This window comes from Bubalus kerabau, chromosome 9 (assembly GCF_029407905.1).
Source record: "Bubalus kerabau isolate K-KA32 ecotype Philippines breed swamp buffalo chromosome 9, PCC_UOA_SB_1v2, whole genome shotgun sequence".
Lineage (NCBI taxonomy): Eukaryota > Metazoa > Chordata > Mammalia > Artiodactyla > Bovidae > Bubalus > Bubalus kerabau.
This window is the reverse complement of record NC_073632.1, coordinates 53,146,177-53,160,926: the sequence shown is the minus strand read 5'-3', so window position 1 is coordinate 53,160,926 and position 14,750 is coordinate 53,146,177. Positions and strand designations below refer to the sequence as shown.

The 14,750-nt window shown below is 36.0% G+C and overlaps 1 protein-coding gene across 4 annotated transcripts in view; it reads right to left on the bottom strand.

Annotated features, from left to right (window-relative positions):
* HACE1 (HECT domain and ankyrin repeat containing E3 ubiquitin protein ligase 1) overlaps nucleotides 1-14,750 on the bottom strand; it is a 125,384-nt gene that overhangs the window by 21,930 nt on the left and 88,704 nt on the right. For all 4 annotated transcript variants that reach the window (XM_055535347.1, XM_055535349.1, XM_055535348.1 and 1 more), the window contains 2 exons: nucleotides 14,482-14,678; nucleotides 2,522-2,653 (listed from right to left, as the gene is read on the bottom strand). In XM_055535347.1, the coding sequence (XP_055391322.1) occupies nucleotides 2,522-2,653; nucleotides 14,482-14,678 (329 nt within the window). The remainder of the gene's footprint in view (nucleotides 1-2,521; nucleotides 2,654-14,481; nucleotides 14,679-14,750) is intronic.

The window sequence follows — 14,750 nt, the reverse complement described above, 5'->3', positions numbered from 1 at the left end:
ATACCTCAACATAATCAAAGCTATATATGACAAACCCACAGCAAACATTATCCTCAATGGTGAAAAATTAAAAGCATTTCCTCTAAAGTCAGGAACAAGACAAGGGTGCCCACTTTCACCATTACTATTCAACATAGTTTTGGAAGTTTTGGCCACAGCAATCAGAGCAGAAAAAGAAATCAAAGGAATCCAAATTGGAAAAGAAGAAGTAAAGCTCTCAGTGTTTGCAGATGACATGATCCTCTACATAGAAAACCCTAAAGACTCCACCAGAAAATTACTAGAACTAATCAATGACTATAGTAAAGTTGCAGGATATAAAATCAACACACAGAAATCACTTGCATTCCTATACACTAATAATGAGAAAACAGAAAGAGAAATTAAGGAAACAATTCCATTCACCATTGCAACGGAAAGAATAAAATACTTAGGAATGTATCTACCTAAAGAAACTAAAGACCTATATATAGCAAACTATAAAACACTGGTGAAAGAAATCAAAGAGGACACTAACAGATGGAGAAATATACCATGTTCATGGATTGGAAGAATCAATATAGTGAAAATGAGTATACTACCCAAAGCAATCTATAGATTCAATGCAATCCCTATCAAGCTACCAACAGCATTCTTCACAGAGCTAGAACAAATAATTTCACAATTTGTATGGAAATACAAAAAACCTCAAATAGCCAAAGCAATCTTGAGAAAGAAGAATGGAACTGGAGGAATCAACCTACCTGACTTCAGGCTCTACTACAAAGCCACAGTTATCAAGACAGTATGGTACTGGCACAAAGACAGAAATATAGATCAATGGAACAAAATAGAAAGCCCAGAGATAAATCCACGCACATATGGACACCTTATCTTTGACAAAGGAGGCAAGAATATACAATGGATTAAAGACAATCTCTTTAACAAGTGGTGCTGGGAAATCTGGTCAACCACTTATAAAAGAATGAAACTAGAACACTTTCTAACACCATACACAAAAATAAACTCAAAATGGATTAAAGATCTAAACGTAAGACCAGAAACTATAAAACTCCTAGAGAAGAACATAGGCAAAACACTCTCTGACATTCATCACAGCAGGATCCTCTAGGACCCACCTCCCAGAATATTGGAAATAAAAGCAAAAATAAACAAATGGGACCTAATTAACCTTAAAAGCTTCTGCACATCAAAGGAAACTATTAGCAAGGTGAAAAGACAGCCTTCAGAATGGGAGAAGATAATAGCAAATGAAGCAACTGACAAACAACTAATCTCGAGAATATACAAGCAACTCCTACAGCTCAACTCCAGAAAAATAAATGACCCAATCAAAAAATGGGCCAAAGAACTAAATAGACATTTCGCCAAAGAAGACATACAGATGGCTAACAAACACATGAAAAGATGCTCAACATCACTCATTATCAGAGAAATGCAAATCAAAACCACAATGAGGTACCATTTCACACCAGTCAGAATGGCTGCGATCCAAAAGTCTACAAGTAATAAATGCTGGAGAGGGTGTGGAGAAAAGGGAACCCTCTTACACTGTTGGTGGGAATGCAAACTAGTACAGCCACTATGGAGAACAGTGTGGCGATTCCTTAAAAAAATGGAAATAGAACTGCCTTATGATCCAGCAATCCCACTGCTGGGCATACACACTGAGGAAACCAGAAGGGAAAGAGACACGTGTACCCCAATGTTCATCGCAGCACTGTTTATAATAGCCAGGACATGGAAGCAACCTAGATGCCCATCAGCAGATGAATGGATAAGAAAGCGGTGGTACATATACGCAATGGAGTACTACTCAGCCATTAAAAAGAATACATTTGAATCAGTTCTAATGAGGTGGATGAAACTGGAGCCTATTATACAGAGTGAAGTAAGCCAGAAAGAAAAACACCAATACAGTATACTAACGCATATATATGGAATTTAGAAAGATGGTAACAATAAACCTGTGTACGAGACAGCAAAAGAGACACTGATGTATAGAACAGTCTTATGGACTCGGTGAGAGAGGGAGAAGGTGGGAAGATTTGGGAGAATGGCATTGAAACATGTAAAATATCATGTATGAAACGAGTTGCCAGTCCAGGTTCGATGCACGATACTGGATGCTTGGGGCTGGTGCACTGGGACGACCCGGAGGGATGGAATGGGGAGGGAGGAGGGAGGAGGTTTCAGGATGGGGAACACATGTATACCTGTGGTGGATTCATTTTGATATTTGGCAAAACTAATACAATTATGTAAAGTTTAAAAATAAAATAAAATTTAAAAAAAAAAAAGAGAAAAAAAAAAAAAAAAAAAAGAACTGCTAACCTAGTTATTAACCCTTACAGAAGCACAATCACAAATCTTACAACTCCCTAAACATGAACATTTTAATGGTTTACCATATTTTCTACATTATTCCATTCATTATTGTATACTAAAATTGTTTCTAAATTACATCATATGGAGTTTTGTGTTGTGTTTTAACAGCAAAAGAACTGATGCTTTTCCTTACCAATTCGTATTCATCAAAAAGTTGTATGAGGGATGGTGGAATGAACATATGAAAGCCCTGTAAAAAAGCATTGATCTGAGGCTGAATGGCTCTTGTCATTCGCAGTTCAGTGACAAGCTGGACGTACTCCGCCTATTAAAAAAAAAGTTTCTGTGATTATTTTTTTTAATTCACATACTTAAGATACTACTGACCATTTCTCATTTTAGAAATAAAGGTTTAGAATTAATTTGGCACCAATGTTCACACATCTCAGCAAAAGAGTAATCTATCATTCACTAAGCTGTTTAGGCCAAATCCTAGGAGTCAATCATCCAGGTTTCTCTCACACCTTCTATCAGCGAGTACTATCAACTCTATCTTCAAAAATATTTTCAGTCAGATCTTGTGGCATCACCTCCACCAGTGGCACCTTGGTTCAAGCCATCACCATCTCTCATCTGGATATTAGACTATCTGGTGTCACTGCTGCCATGTTTGCCTCTGTATTTCTTCTTCTCCACATTAGGGCAACTTTTTAAACTGTGTGTGTATATATATATATTTTATATATAATTCAGATCACATAACCCTCCTTTCAAAAACCCTACAATGACTTCCCATGACACTTGGAGTAAAGTCCAAATTCCTTCCCTAGTCCATAAGGCCCCAAACGACCCAACCTCTGCCTTACCCTCTCATCTCATTTCCTCCCACTTTCCCCTTTGTTCCCTCACTCTATCCCCCAAACACAGCTTGTTCAGGTCTCATCGTCTGTATACTTACTGCTTTTTTTTTCTCTCTTAAATGTCTCATTAGACTGCAATCTCTCTGCAAGAAGAGGTTCTGTTTGTTTACCAGTATATATCCTCAGCTCTTCCTCAGTGATCAATGTAAAGAAATAGAGGAAAACAATAGAATGGAAAAGACTAGAGATCTCTTCAAGAAAAGGGATACCAAGGGAACATTTCATGTAAAGATGGACACAATAAAAGACAGAAATGGTATGGACCTAACAGAAGCAGAAGATATTAAGAAGAGGTGGCAAGAATACAAAGAAGAATTGTACAAAAAAGATCTTCATGACCCAGATAATCACGATGGTATGATCACTCACCGAGAGCCAGACATTCTGGAATGTGACGTCAAGTGGGCCTTAGGAAGCATCACTACAAACAAAGCTAGTAGACGTGATGGAATCCCAGTTGAGCTATTTCAAATCCTAAAAGATGATGCTGTGAAAGTGCTGCACTCAATATGCCAGCACATTTGGAAAACTCAGCAGTGGCCACAGGACTGGAAAAGCTCAGTTTGCATTCCAATCTCAAAGAAAGGCAATGCCAAAGAATGCTCAAACTACCACACAATTACACTCATCTCACACATTAGCAAAGTAATGCTCAAAATTCTCCAAGCCAGGCTTCAGCAATACGTGAACCATGAACTTCCAGATGTTCAAGCTGGTTTTAGAAAAGGCAGAGGCACCAGAGATCAAATTGCCAACATCTGCTGGATCATTGAAAAAAAAGAGAGTTCCAGAAAACATCTATTTCTGCTTTATTGACTAAACCAAAGCCTTTGACTGTGTGGATCACAATAAACTGTGGGAAATTCTGAAAGGGATGGGAATACCAGACCACCTGACCTGCCTCTTGAGAAACCCATATGCAGGTCAGGAAGCAACAGTTAGAACTGGACATGGAACAACAGACTGGTTCCAAATAGGAAAAGGAGTATGTCAAGGCTGTATATTGTCACCCTTCTTATTTAACTTATATGCGGAGTACATCATGAGAAACACTGGGCTGGATAAAGCACAGGCTGGAATCAAGACTGACGGGAGAAATATCAATAACCTCAGATATGCAGATGACACCACCCTTATGGCAGAAAACAGAAAAGAACTAAAGAGCCTCTTGACGAAAGTGAAAGAGGAGAGTGAAAAAGTTGGCTTAAAGCTCAGTATTCAGAAAATGAAGATCATGGCATCCGGTCCCATCACTTCATGGCAAAGAGATGGGGAACCAGTGGAAATAGTGGTTGACTTGATTTCTGGGGGCTCCAAAATCACTGCAGATGGTGACTGCAGCCATGAAATTAAAAGCTGCTTACTCCTTGGAAGGAAAGTTATGATGAACTTAGACAGTATATTAAAAAGCAGAGACATTACTTTGCCAACAAAGGTCCATCTAGTCAAGGCTATGGTTTTTCCAGTAGTCATGTATGGATGTGAGAGTTAGACCTTAAAGAAAGCTAAGTGCCAAAGAATTGATGCTTTTGAACTGTGGTGTTGAAGACTCTTGAGAGTTCCTTGGACTGCAAGGAGATCCAACCAGTCCATCCTAAAGGAAATCACTCCTGGATATTCATTTGAAGGACTGATGTGGAAGCTGAAACTCCAATACTTTGGCCACCTGATGTGAAGAGCTGACTCATTTGAAAAGATCTGATGCTGGGAAAGACTGAAGGCAGGAGGATAAGGGGATGACAGAGGATGAGATGGTTGGATGGAATCACTGACTCAATGGACATGAGTTTGAATAAACTCCAGGAGTTGGTGATGGACAAGGGAGGCCTGGTGTGCTGCAGTCCATGGGGTCGCAAACAGTCAGACAGGACTTAGCAACTGAACTGAACTGATCCTCTTAAAAATGTGGCTGCTGCTTTCTGTTCAACAAATAACTTGATGAGTATACATTCAATAAATTCATTTAAAACATACTTTGAACTTGATCAAATGACTCAATTAAGTGCAGCCTATTCTTCGTTAAACAACAACATTCTGAGTTATGGTAAGCTATCTTGACACATTTAAAATCTACATCATCAAGAATAGTGCCACTTAAAATTTAACCAGCAGTAAAAAAATGTATTTTGGCTCAAATCAAAGTGAATGACCATATCTTTCTGTATATAAACCCTATCATTGTTATTATTCGTGTGTGTGTGTGTGTGTGTGTGTGTGTGTGTGTTAGTCGCTCAGTCATGTCCGACTCTTTGTGACTCCATGGACTGCAGCCCACCAGGCTCCTCTGTCCACAGGATTCTCCAGGCAAGAATACTGGAGGGGGTTGCCAATTCCCATTATTATTCTTACGTTTTAAATTACCCATCTAAGTGAAACTTCAAGAATTAAAAGCAATCTGTATATAGTTCTCACCTCCCAGGAATGAATGCTCTAAGCGCAGAGAGAGAAAGCCTATTTTAGGTTCCTTCTTTTCATCTTTTTTTGGGGGGTTATTAATCTGACACTGTTCCCCTCAACCCCTAAAAAATACCCACAGGCACTGAGCCAACACGTTGTACATGACTCCAGCTATGAATTCTCCATACATCTCAGAGCTACAGAAATGTCACAGTGGATTGCTCACAGCTTTCCCCAACCCTGCATGGCTCTTTCTGCAATCTGGCATGAGGAAAGCTACCATCTATTACCATCTATCACCATGCTATTCAATCTACTCTCACTCCAAATCCCACTCCCAACCACCCAAAGGTTTTTCTCCACTGAATAGGAATTAATCAGATTCTACAAGTTACATCCAGTTATTTAGAGAGAGGGGGACACAGAAACGTGTGCCAATCAAACAGAAACACAAACTGAATCTTCAGGATCCAATCTAAGAAATAAAATATACACATAATAGCTACCAATGATTTTTGCACTAACACATGATTATCTTTTAATTGATGTCTGCTCAAACTAAACTGCTTCATGAAAATACTAAAATTTTTTCTGCTCCATTCATTAATTATATATTTCTCTCAAGAGATCTTGCTTTTATTATCTTAAGGTACTATTCACTTGAGTCATTAATCAACACCTCAAATTATGAAGCATGAACTGCTCAAGTATAGTTTTATCTATTTTAATTTGCCACTGCATCCCATATTTATCTGAATAGTACACACTTTTCTATCAATTAACTCCTATTATTTCCACATACATTCCGTTTTAAAAAATTAATTTTCACAAATATACTATTTCCCACACTTATTTTTGTAGCTCTGGTCCATAGTTATTGGATATCAATTTGTGAAAAATCAGTTCCTTCAAATACCAGTCTCCATATTAATTTAAATATGGAAAAATCTTGGTCTAAGTTATTTCGCAGTAAAATAATAAAATCCTAGCCAGCACAAATTCTTCTGAGTTGTTTAGTAAAGTAAGTTTTCAGACAGCTGAAAGATAAATGTGTTTAATAGAAAAAAATCTAATCCAACTGTTTCTAAAATGTTTCCCTGCTTCCTTACAGAACACATCCTCAAAGACAGTAACACATATTAACATGTTCTTGATAATACAATTATTAGTATGAACATCAACTATCATTATACACTAATATTTTTACTATTCATACTGTGCAGAAATACTACACTGGCTACAGTCCCTACAAAGGCCAAGTGACTCACCCCTACATTTCATGCTTCTGAGTAACTACATCAAATATCTTAAATGCTCTAAGGAAACAGTCAACATGTAGATGACCATCAGTCCACAAAACACTGGCATAAAGAGTTGCTCAAATAAACATGAAATATAAGTGAAACCTAAAATCTCACTTAATTCTAAGGTATTTAAAGAGATGACATAACTCAGGGGTGAAGGATATTTTATCGCCAACAGATAGCACATCCTAGGAGTCATATTTGCTCCTACCTGAGTTTTGTTAATCCTTTGAGGGCATAAAATAATACCAGATATCACAGAATTAAACTGGAGAATTAACTACACTAAAGAATCTGAGTGAGTACCTGCTCTGGTGAAATAGTTGTGATTATACAAAGTTTTCAACTTAGAAAGTCTCAGCACAGGCACCTGAGTCAATTCCTAGGCAGGTTGATAACAAGTCCGAGGTCCTCAAAGAGGAGAAAGGGGTCTGGGGCTCTTGAAGTGGAGATGGGGTCTGGGATTCTCAAGGAGGAAGAAAGGACAAACATCTTTTCTCTACATTCTTAGTCTTAGTCACATAAAATGTTTTTTTCTTTAAGCCTGGAACTGATGATGAGACAACAAACAACTCAGCTTAAACTCTGTGCTAAGGATTATATAACAACAATGTATCCTCCTTGAGGACAGTTTCTCCTTCCTGAAAACCTTCTGGCTAATCCTGTTATCTTAAAATGTAAATTACGGGAGTGGGTCTAGTAAGATCTTTACAACCTTGAGACATTCGTTTGATTTATTGTAATAAGCAATTTTAAAAGTATGTAACTCCCTTTTCTAAGACTAGCCAGTAGGGCACTCTTCCGTCCCCCTTCTGATGTTTATGTCAGATGCCTTCTCTGTCCCTTTTCATACTTTAATAAAACTCTGCTATGCAAAAGCTCTTGAATGATCAAGCCTGGTCCCTGGTCCCGAAGCTAAATCTTCAGAGATCACGAATCTGACATCGTTCACCATAAGCTATCATAAAAATAAAAAAGAGCCTTAGCAAATTCTTTCAAGCTCAACCCCGAGCCTCATATAAGATAGGTAAGCAAAAAATAACTGCAAAGGGGAAAAAATAAAAACAGTAAGATTGAGATTCAGTTTTCAGATATAATATTCTAGTTAAATTACATAGGTAGTTACAGAAACATTTTGTTTTAAAATCTCCTAGTCTTTTAAATCTATGGAATGAACAATATCATACCTTGAAATCTTCCTTAAAATTTTAACTTATTTTCAGGCTTTGAGTCTAAATTATGTCTTTTATGAGGAGTAGTGGTAATGCTGAAAACTGACACCTTTTTTTAAAGCTATTTTTCCTCTTTAAAATTTTTTTCACTATTTCTTAAAAGATATACTTACTTAACCAATAGTTAACTTTTAATAGTGAAAGCAAGATGTTCTTATCCCCCTCGAAGTAAACTGATAATCTTGGACACATCCGTAAAATTGTTTGAAATAATTATTTTTAGTTTTAAATGAACAGTTTAAATGGCATTATAACTGGCACAATGCAATTCACTGTTTGAATATAAATCCTTTAACAATAAAAGCTTCTTTCCTGGGCTTATCCACTTGATTACTATTGCTATCATATGTAAGAATTCTTACTGAAAATTTCTTCAGGGAAAACTCAAAGGACACCAGGTTTCTTCTGCATGAATAAGTAGGTATAAGAAAAGAGAGGCACATTTAAACAATGTAACCTTTTACAATAATTTATCCTTTACCAGTATATTATTTTTAAGGTCACAAATTAAGCTATAAAGATTGATAGTATGATAAATATCCTATTACTTCAGTTTCCTTGGAACAAATTCAGTCATTGAAAACAGTGATTCTTCAGATTACCATTATATAGATTTGGTGATCTTTGAAGTGAACTTTTAGAATATATGAACTAAAATGCAAAGAAAAATATATTCTCCATTGTTGACAAAAAGATACTAAAGATAATTTAAAACCCAAATCGAAAAATACACTCAACATTGAGAACCTTAGACCTAAACTGTTTTAAGTTTTCAGAGTACTAAAAGATCTTTCATAGTATACTTTTCTGAAAACACACATAAGCAATCCACTTTAAGTCAATAATCTATATAGAGAGGTTTCAATTTTTTACTAGTACAGGCATCATATGTGTCTGTATATGAAATAAATTAAATGAAACCGGCAATAAAATATAATAATAAGTACACACACACTGGGCTTCTCCGATGACTCAGAGAGTAAAGAATCCGCCTGCAATGTGGGAGAGCTGGGTTCGATTCCTGGGTTGGGAAGATCCCCTGGAGGAAGGCATGGCAACCCACTCTGCTATCTCTGCCTGGAGAATCCCCATGGACAGAGGAGCCTGGCAGACTACAGTCCATGGGGTCACAAAAAGGCAGACTACAGTCCATGGGGTCACAAAAAGTCAGATGCGACTGAGCACAGCACAGTTAACATACACACTGAGAACAACCAAATAAAAATGAAATGGAGGAAACTATACCAAGTTTTTCAAATTGAAGTACAAAATGGTGTTAGTTTCAGATGTGCAGCAAAATGATTCAGTTACATACGTGTATGTGTGTGTATTCTTTTTTGTATTATTTTCCATCATAGGTTACTACAGTATATTGAGTATAGTTCCCTGTGCTCCATGGGTAGGTCCTTGTTGTTTATCTGTTTTATATATAGTAGTATGTAACTGCTAATCCCAGACTCCTAATTTATCCCTCCTTCCTTCCCCACCCTTACCCTTTGCTAACCATAAATTTGGAAAGCATACTAAATTTGTATTTGTTACCTTGTTCATATTCACTGCCTTAGTAGATAAAAGACCCAGCAGTTACACAACCATACAGAACTCAATTTAAACTGAGGGTCTACCAGTTACCAATTTTAAGCCCTTAGACAGTTATTTAATTTCTAAAGAAATACAGTGTCATAGTTACAAGCTCTGGCTTGAAATTTATAAACTGTCTGGATTCACATCCACCATTTACTACCCTGCGATTTGGAGGAAAGCAATTTATAACCTCACCATGCTTATTTCCTCACCTGCAGAAATGGGTATCTAGACCTCATATGATTGTTTAAGTTAATACAAATAAAACACCTTTACCAGTGCCTAGCACATTATAAGCACATAATAAATATCACATGCTTTTATTATTAAAGCTGTTTCCACACTGAAGGAATAGAAATAATTACCTCAAAAGGTTGTTACAGTAAATGAGAAACGCACAAAGAACACAACTCAAATACATAAAATATACACAAAGTATTCAATAGGCAGTGGTTATTACTATCACTAGAAAATACAAATGCTATGATGAGGTTAATGGCTAGGAGGATAATGATACCACTTGTCATTCTGGAGCCCATCCACCTAAGCAGCTCATCCTCCAGTTCTTCTTTTTCACCTTCCCAAACAGCTAGTATGGATACCATGTTCCATAAATTCTACATCCTAAAAAGCTATCTCATTTTCTCTATCCTTGTTCCCACTGTCTTATAAAATCCCTTATGCATGCTCCCCAACACCAATTCCACCATCACCTATCAGCTGTCCCAACTCCAACATTGCCCCATTTCAACTCATTCTTCACAATCCAAGCTGAGACTGGTGCTGTTTTTCTTTAAAAAAAAAAAAAAAAAAGTTTTTAAAAACAGAAATTCAATCATATTGCCCTCTATAGCATCTGCAATCATCCCCTAGCCCTCAGAGTAACTTTCAGATTTCTAATGGTGGATGCAATGTCTTTCAGGATTTGGCCCCTGTCTACTTCCTTCACCTCATCTTCTCCTATTCACTTACTGTGCAGTCTAAGCTAACATCTACAACTCTGACCTACCCGTGCTTACCGAAACATCATGCTCTATCATCTCTGTGCTTTCCTATATGCCCAGAACGTTTCTTTCTCCCTTTCATTACTCCTATCTGATCACTTAATGCTTTTCCTCTGCAACTCAACTTCCATGCTATTTCTTACACTCCCTGATATCCTGTCCCATCTCACCTCACTTATTTCCCCTCCTAGCCTGAATGAACTTTATGATCAGTAGGGTAAAGGTATTAACGCTTAAAAGCCACAAAGCTTACTCTTCAGTTCTAAGAACTATAACTCAAGGTCTAACAAAAATATTTCATTCCTAACACCATTTGGTCAAGAATTTAAAACTGAAAATGAAAAGTGAAAGAAAAAAGCTCTTCTTTAAAAAGCTGAAAATACCATTTAAATGTAAATGTTCATCCCCTGGTAATTCAGTCATTTTCTAAAGTGAAACGAAAGGGGGCTTTTTTCTTCTAGATTTTAAAACAAATCACAGATACAAAGTTAAATTTAGAAGAGCATTTTATTTCAAATGTGGAACTGATATATATTGTTCTCCCTATATTACCTGTATTTATTCATGTACTTTTTTTAAACAAATGTATTTTGCCTGTTTGGTTTCAGTCTATAATTACCAAAGCCTTTCAATAAAACAGGAATAAATGACTCCCCCATGTGGAGATCAGCTTACATAGACTTTTCTTACTAACAAGCTTGGCAAGTCATTTAAGATTCAATATGCTTACAAATTCTGAAGTTGACTCCAAACGTGACAATTATAACTTTTCATCTATAAATAAGTAAAAGGCTGGCCCTAGAATAACAAAAATTCATGACAGAAGTATATGTTAAAAATAACATGTCTAAAGAAGACAATTTGAAAATTTTATTTGTAAACTGAATTCTAAATCAAGTGATCAATTTAAGATATTTCCAAAGATTTTTAATTTAAAAAATCAGCTTGCTTATTGCTTACTGGTAATATTAGAAAATGAAAAGGCTCAATTTATTGTGGCAATTGTTTATATTAGAAATACAAAAGCTGAGAACTAACATATTAGTGATTGAGATCCTCTGTTACAGAAGCTCATCATGAGAAAGTAACACTGACATATATACACCACCACGTGTAAATCAGACAGCTAGTGGGAAGCTGCTATATAAGACAGGGAGCCCAGCCTGGCATTCTGTGATGACCTACAGGGGTGGGCAGGGTGAGAGGAAGGCTCAAGAGGAAGGGGATATACATGTAGTTATGACTGATTCACCCTGTTGTATGGCAGAAACCAATACAACATTGTAAACCAATTATTCTCCAATTAAAAACAAAAAAGCAGTTAGCCTGTCATTAACAAAACAATGTCAATAGTATAGCGTTAAACTTAGAAACAAAACTTCCAAGCTTTTTAATGTTACAGGATTATTCTAGCGTCAGGCTAGACCATGATCAAGAGTATAAACCTAATATAAGTGTATTTGTATTTGTTATTATTAAAAATGTTCCTTTGTTCTATATTTCAACAGAAAGATACAAAGCAAAAGAATTAATAAAAAAACATATTTTTAAAATCTAAACAAAAATCACATCAAAGTGGGAGGGACGCTGTTAGGAGATACGAGTATAAATATAGCTACTTACCAATGCAATTGCTAATAAGCCTTTATACTTCCTCATATAAAATGTATCTGAGAGGAATGACAGATCCACCTACCAAACAGTATATTCACAGACAGGAGTCATGTATGAGGGTCTCTCATGAAAAGCAATCTCTTGGTTATAATGAAGATTCTATTCTATGACTTTATACCCCTAACTGAGAGGAAGTATCCAGTGTAAAATAAAATAATAAATGCACTATTAGTGTGTGCGTGCTGAGTTGCTTCAGTCATGTCTGACTCTTTGCAACCCAATGGACTGCAGCCCACCAGGTTCCTCTGTCCATGGGCTTTTTCCAGGCAAGAACACTGGAGTGGGTTGCCATGCCCTCCTCCAGGGTTATCTCCCCAACTCAGGGATCAAACCTACATCTCTTATTTCGCCTGCACTGGCATGTGGGTTCTTTAGCACTAGTGCCACTTGGAAAGTACTATGAGACAGACAATCTAATAATTAGATTTTTTAAAATACTTCCATTCACTGACAAATTCATCAATCTAATTTTGCTATTTTAAAAGCATTTTAATCTTCTAGAGCTAAACATATTCATTATATTAAAAATATATTAAAAATCTTCCTCAATGTGATTAATTTTGCTAACAGGATGAAGAACATTAGACTTGAAACTAGGAGACCTGGGTTTTGGCTCCAGCTTTACCATTAACTCTTCAGACTTCAGAGTCTTCATGTGTAAATTGAGAGGGTAGACCAAATTAGTAAGTATAAATGTGCAAAAACTCAGCTCCTAATTTTATTTTCCAAAACTAAATTTCATGTATTTTTTTTAATATGTATAGTATCTAAGTTTCAAAAAGTAAAATTACATAGCTTAACTTAGGTCTTCATTCCTATAGATATGTGAAACCCAATAATCTATTTTTATAGAAAACTATTCAATAACAACTAATGTTTGAGTTGTGTTTTTCAGTTTACAAAATGCTGGTACCAATTCTGCATGGAAGGTGTTATTATTCCAGTTATACAGAATAGAAAACTGAAGCTCAAAGAGGTTAAAATATGGCCAAGTCTTTTGGCCTTTAAAAAAACAAACAAACAAAAATTACATTAAGTCTTAATCTACAAAATGATTCAATGATTATTACTTTTATAGTTAGCTGATCCTGAAGCAGTCTTGGAACTAAAATCCAATGAAAAGAAAGGAAAAAGGTTTTAGTTCTGTTTTACCATAAGTTGCTGCTGGTAAGTGCTGCTGCTGCTGCTAAGTAACCAAACTGGAATTCCAAAATCAGATTTTCTGACTCTCAATTTCCTAATTTATCAAAACATAAAACATATATTGAAAAAAAGAAGTGAAAGTCACTCAGTCGTGTCTGACTCTTTGTGATCCCATGGACTATACAGTCCATGGAATTCTCCAGGCCAGAATATTGGAGTAAGTAGCCTTTCCCTTCTCCAGGGGGTCTTCCCAACTCAGAGACTGAACCCAGGCTTTCCACATTGCAGGCGGATTCTTTACCAGTTGAGCCACAAGGGAAGCCCATATTATATATTAAAGTAATATAACTTTTAACAGTGTAATTTAAAACATGCACCAAGTTTTTAAAAATATATATACAAACAGGAGATATAATAATAAATAAAAATAATCAAGTTATAAAGTTAAAAAAAAATCAAATTCACAGGTCTAACAGAATATAGTGGATCCCAAAAGTGTGTACAAAGTTTAAACACTGGAATTTTTTCTGTGTTAGAACTCAATATTTTACTTTTAAAAGATGAAACACTGATTTAGTGCAAATATGATATTGATTTGAGTTTGTATTTCTAATCGCATGTTTGATATGCACATGCCCAACTTACACAATCAACTGAACTGTGCTCTAGGCTGCTTAAGAAACTGCCTCAGGATATCTAACACAGCATGGAAATGATCCTTTACAATTTGAAGTTTATTTGATGGTTTACTCAGTTTAAATATTTTATCTGCTATAAATGTTACAAAACTCTAACAGTAAAAGTTTTTCTAGCTAGTGCCAAGACTTTAGAGCAATTAGCAAAATATCAGGGCTAAGTTGCAAACAATGGCTAAGGTAAAAATTTGAATACTTACTTTGTTATTTTGTGTTACAAGAATACTTCCACCCCCGGGTTTCAAGGGCACCTCTTCCATTGCTCCAAACACATCAGTTTCAACAGAAAAAGTTAATTCTAGACCCAAATCACTAATATCATTATCTAAAATCCATTGCAAGTTTTTGGCATATTCTGGATCAATGGATGCCACATCTTGGTAATTCACAGGAATACCTAAAAATGCAAACGTACAGCAGTTATATTCTAAATGTTTCTGCCTTTCCTTATCTGTTTAATGGTGAAACA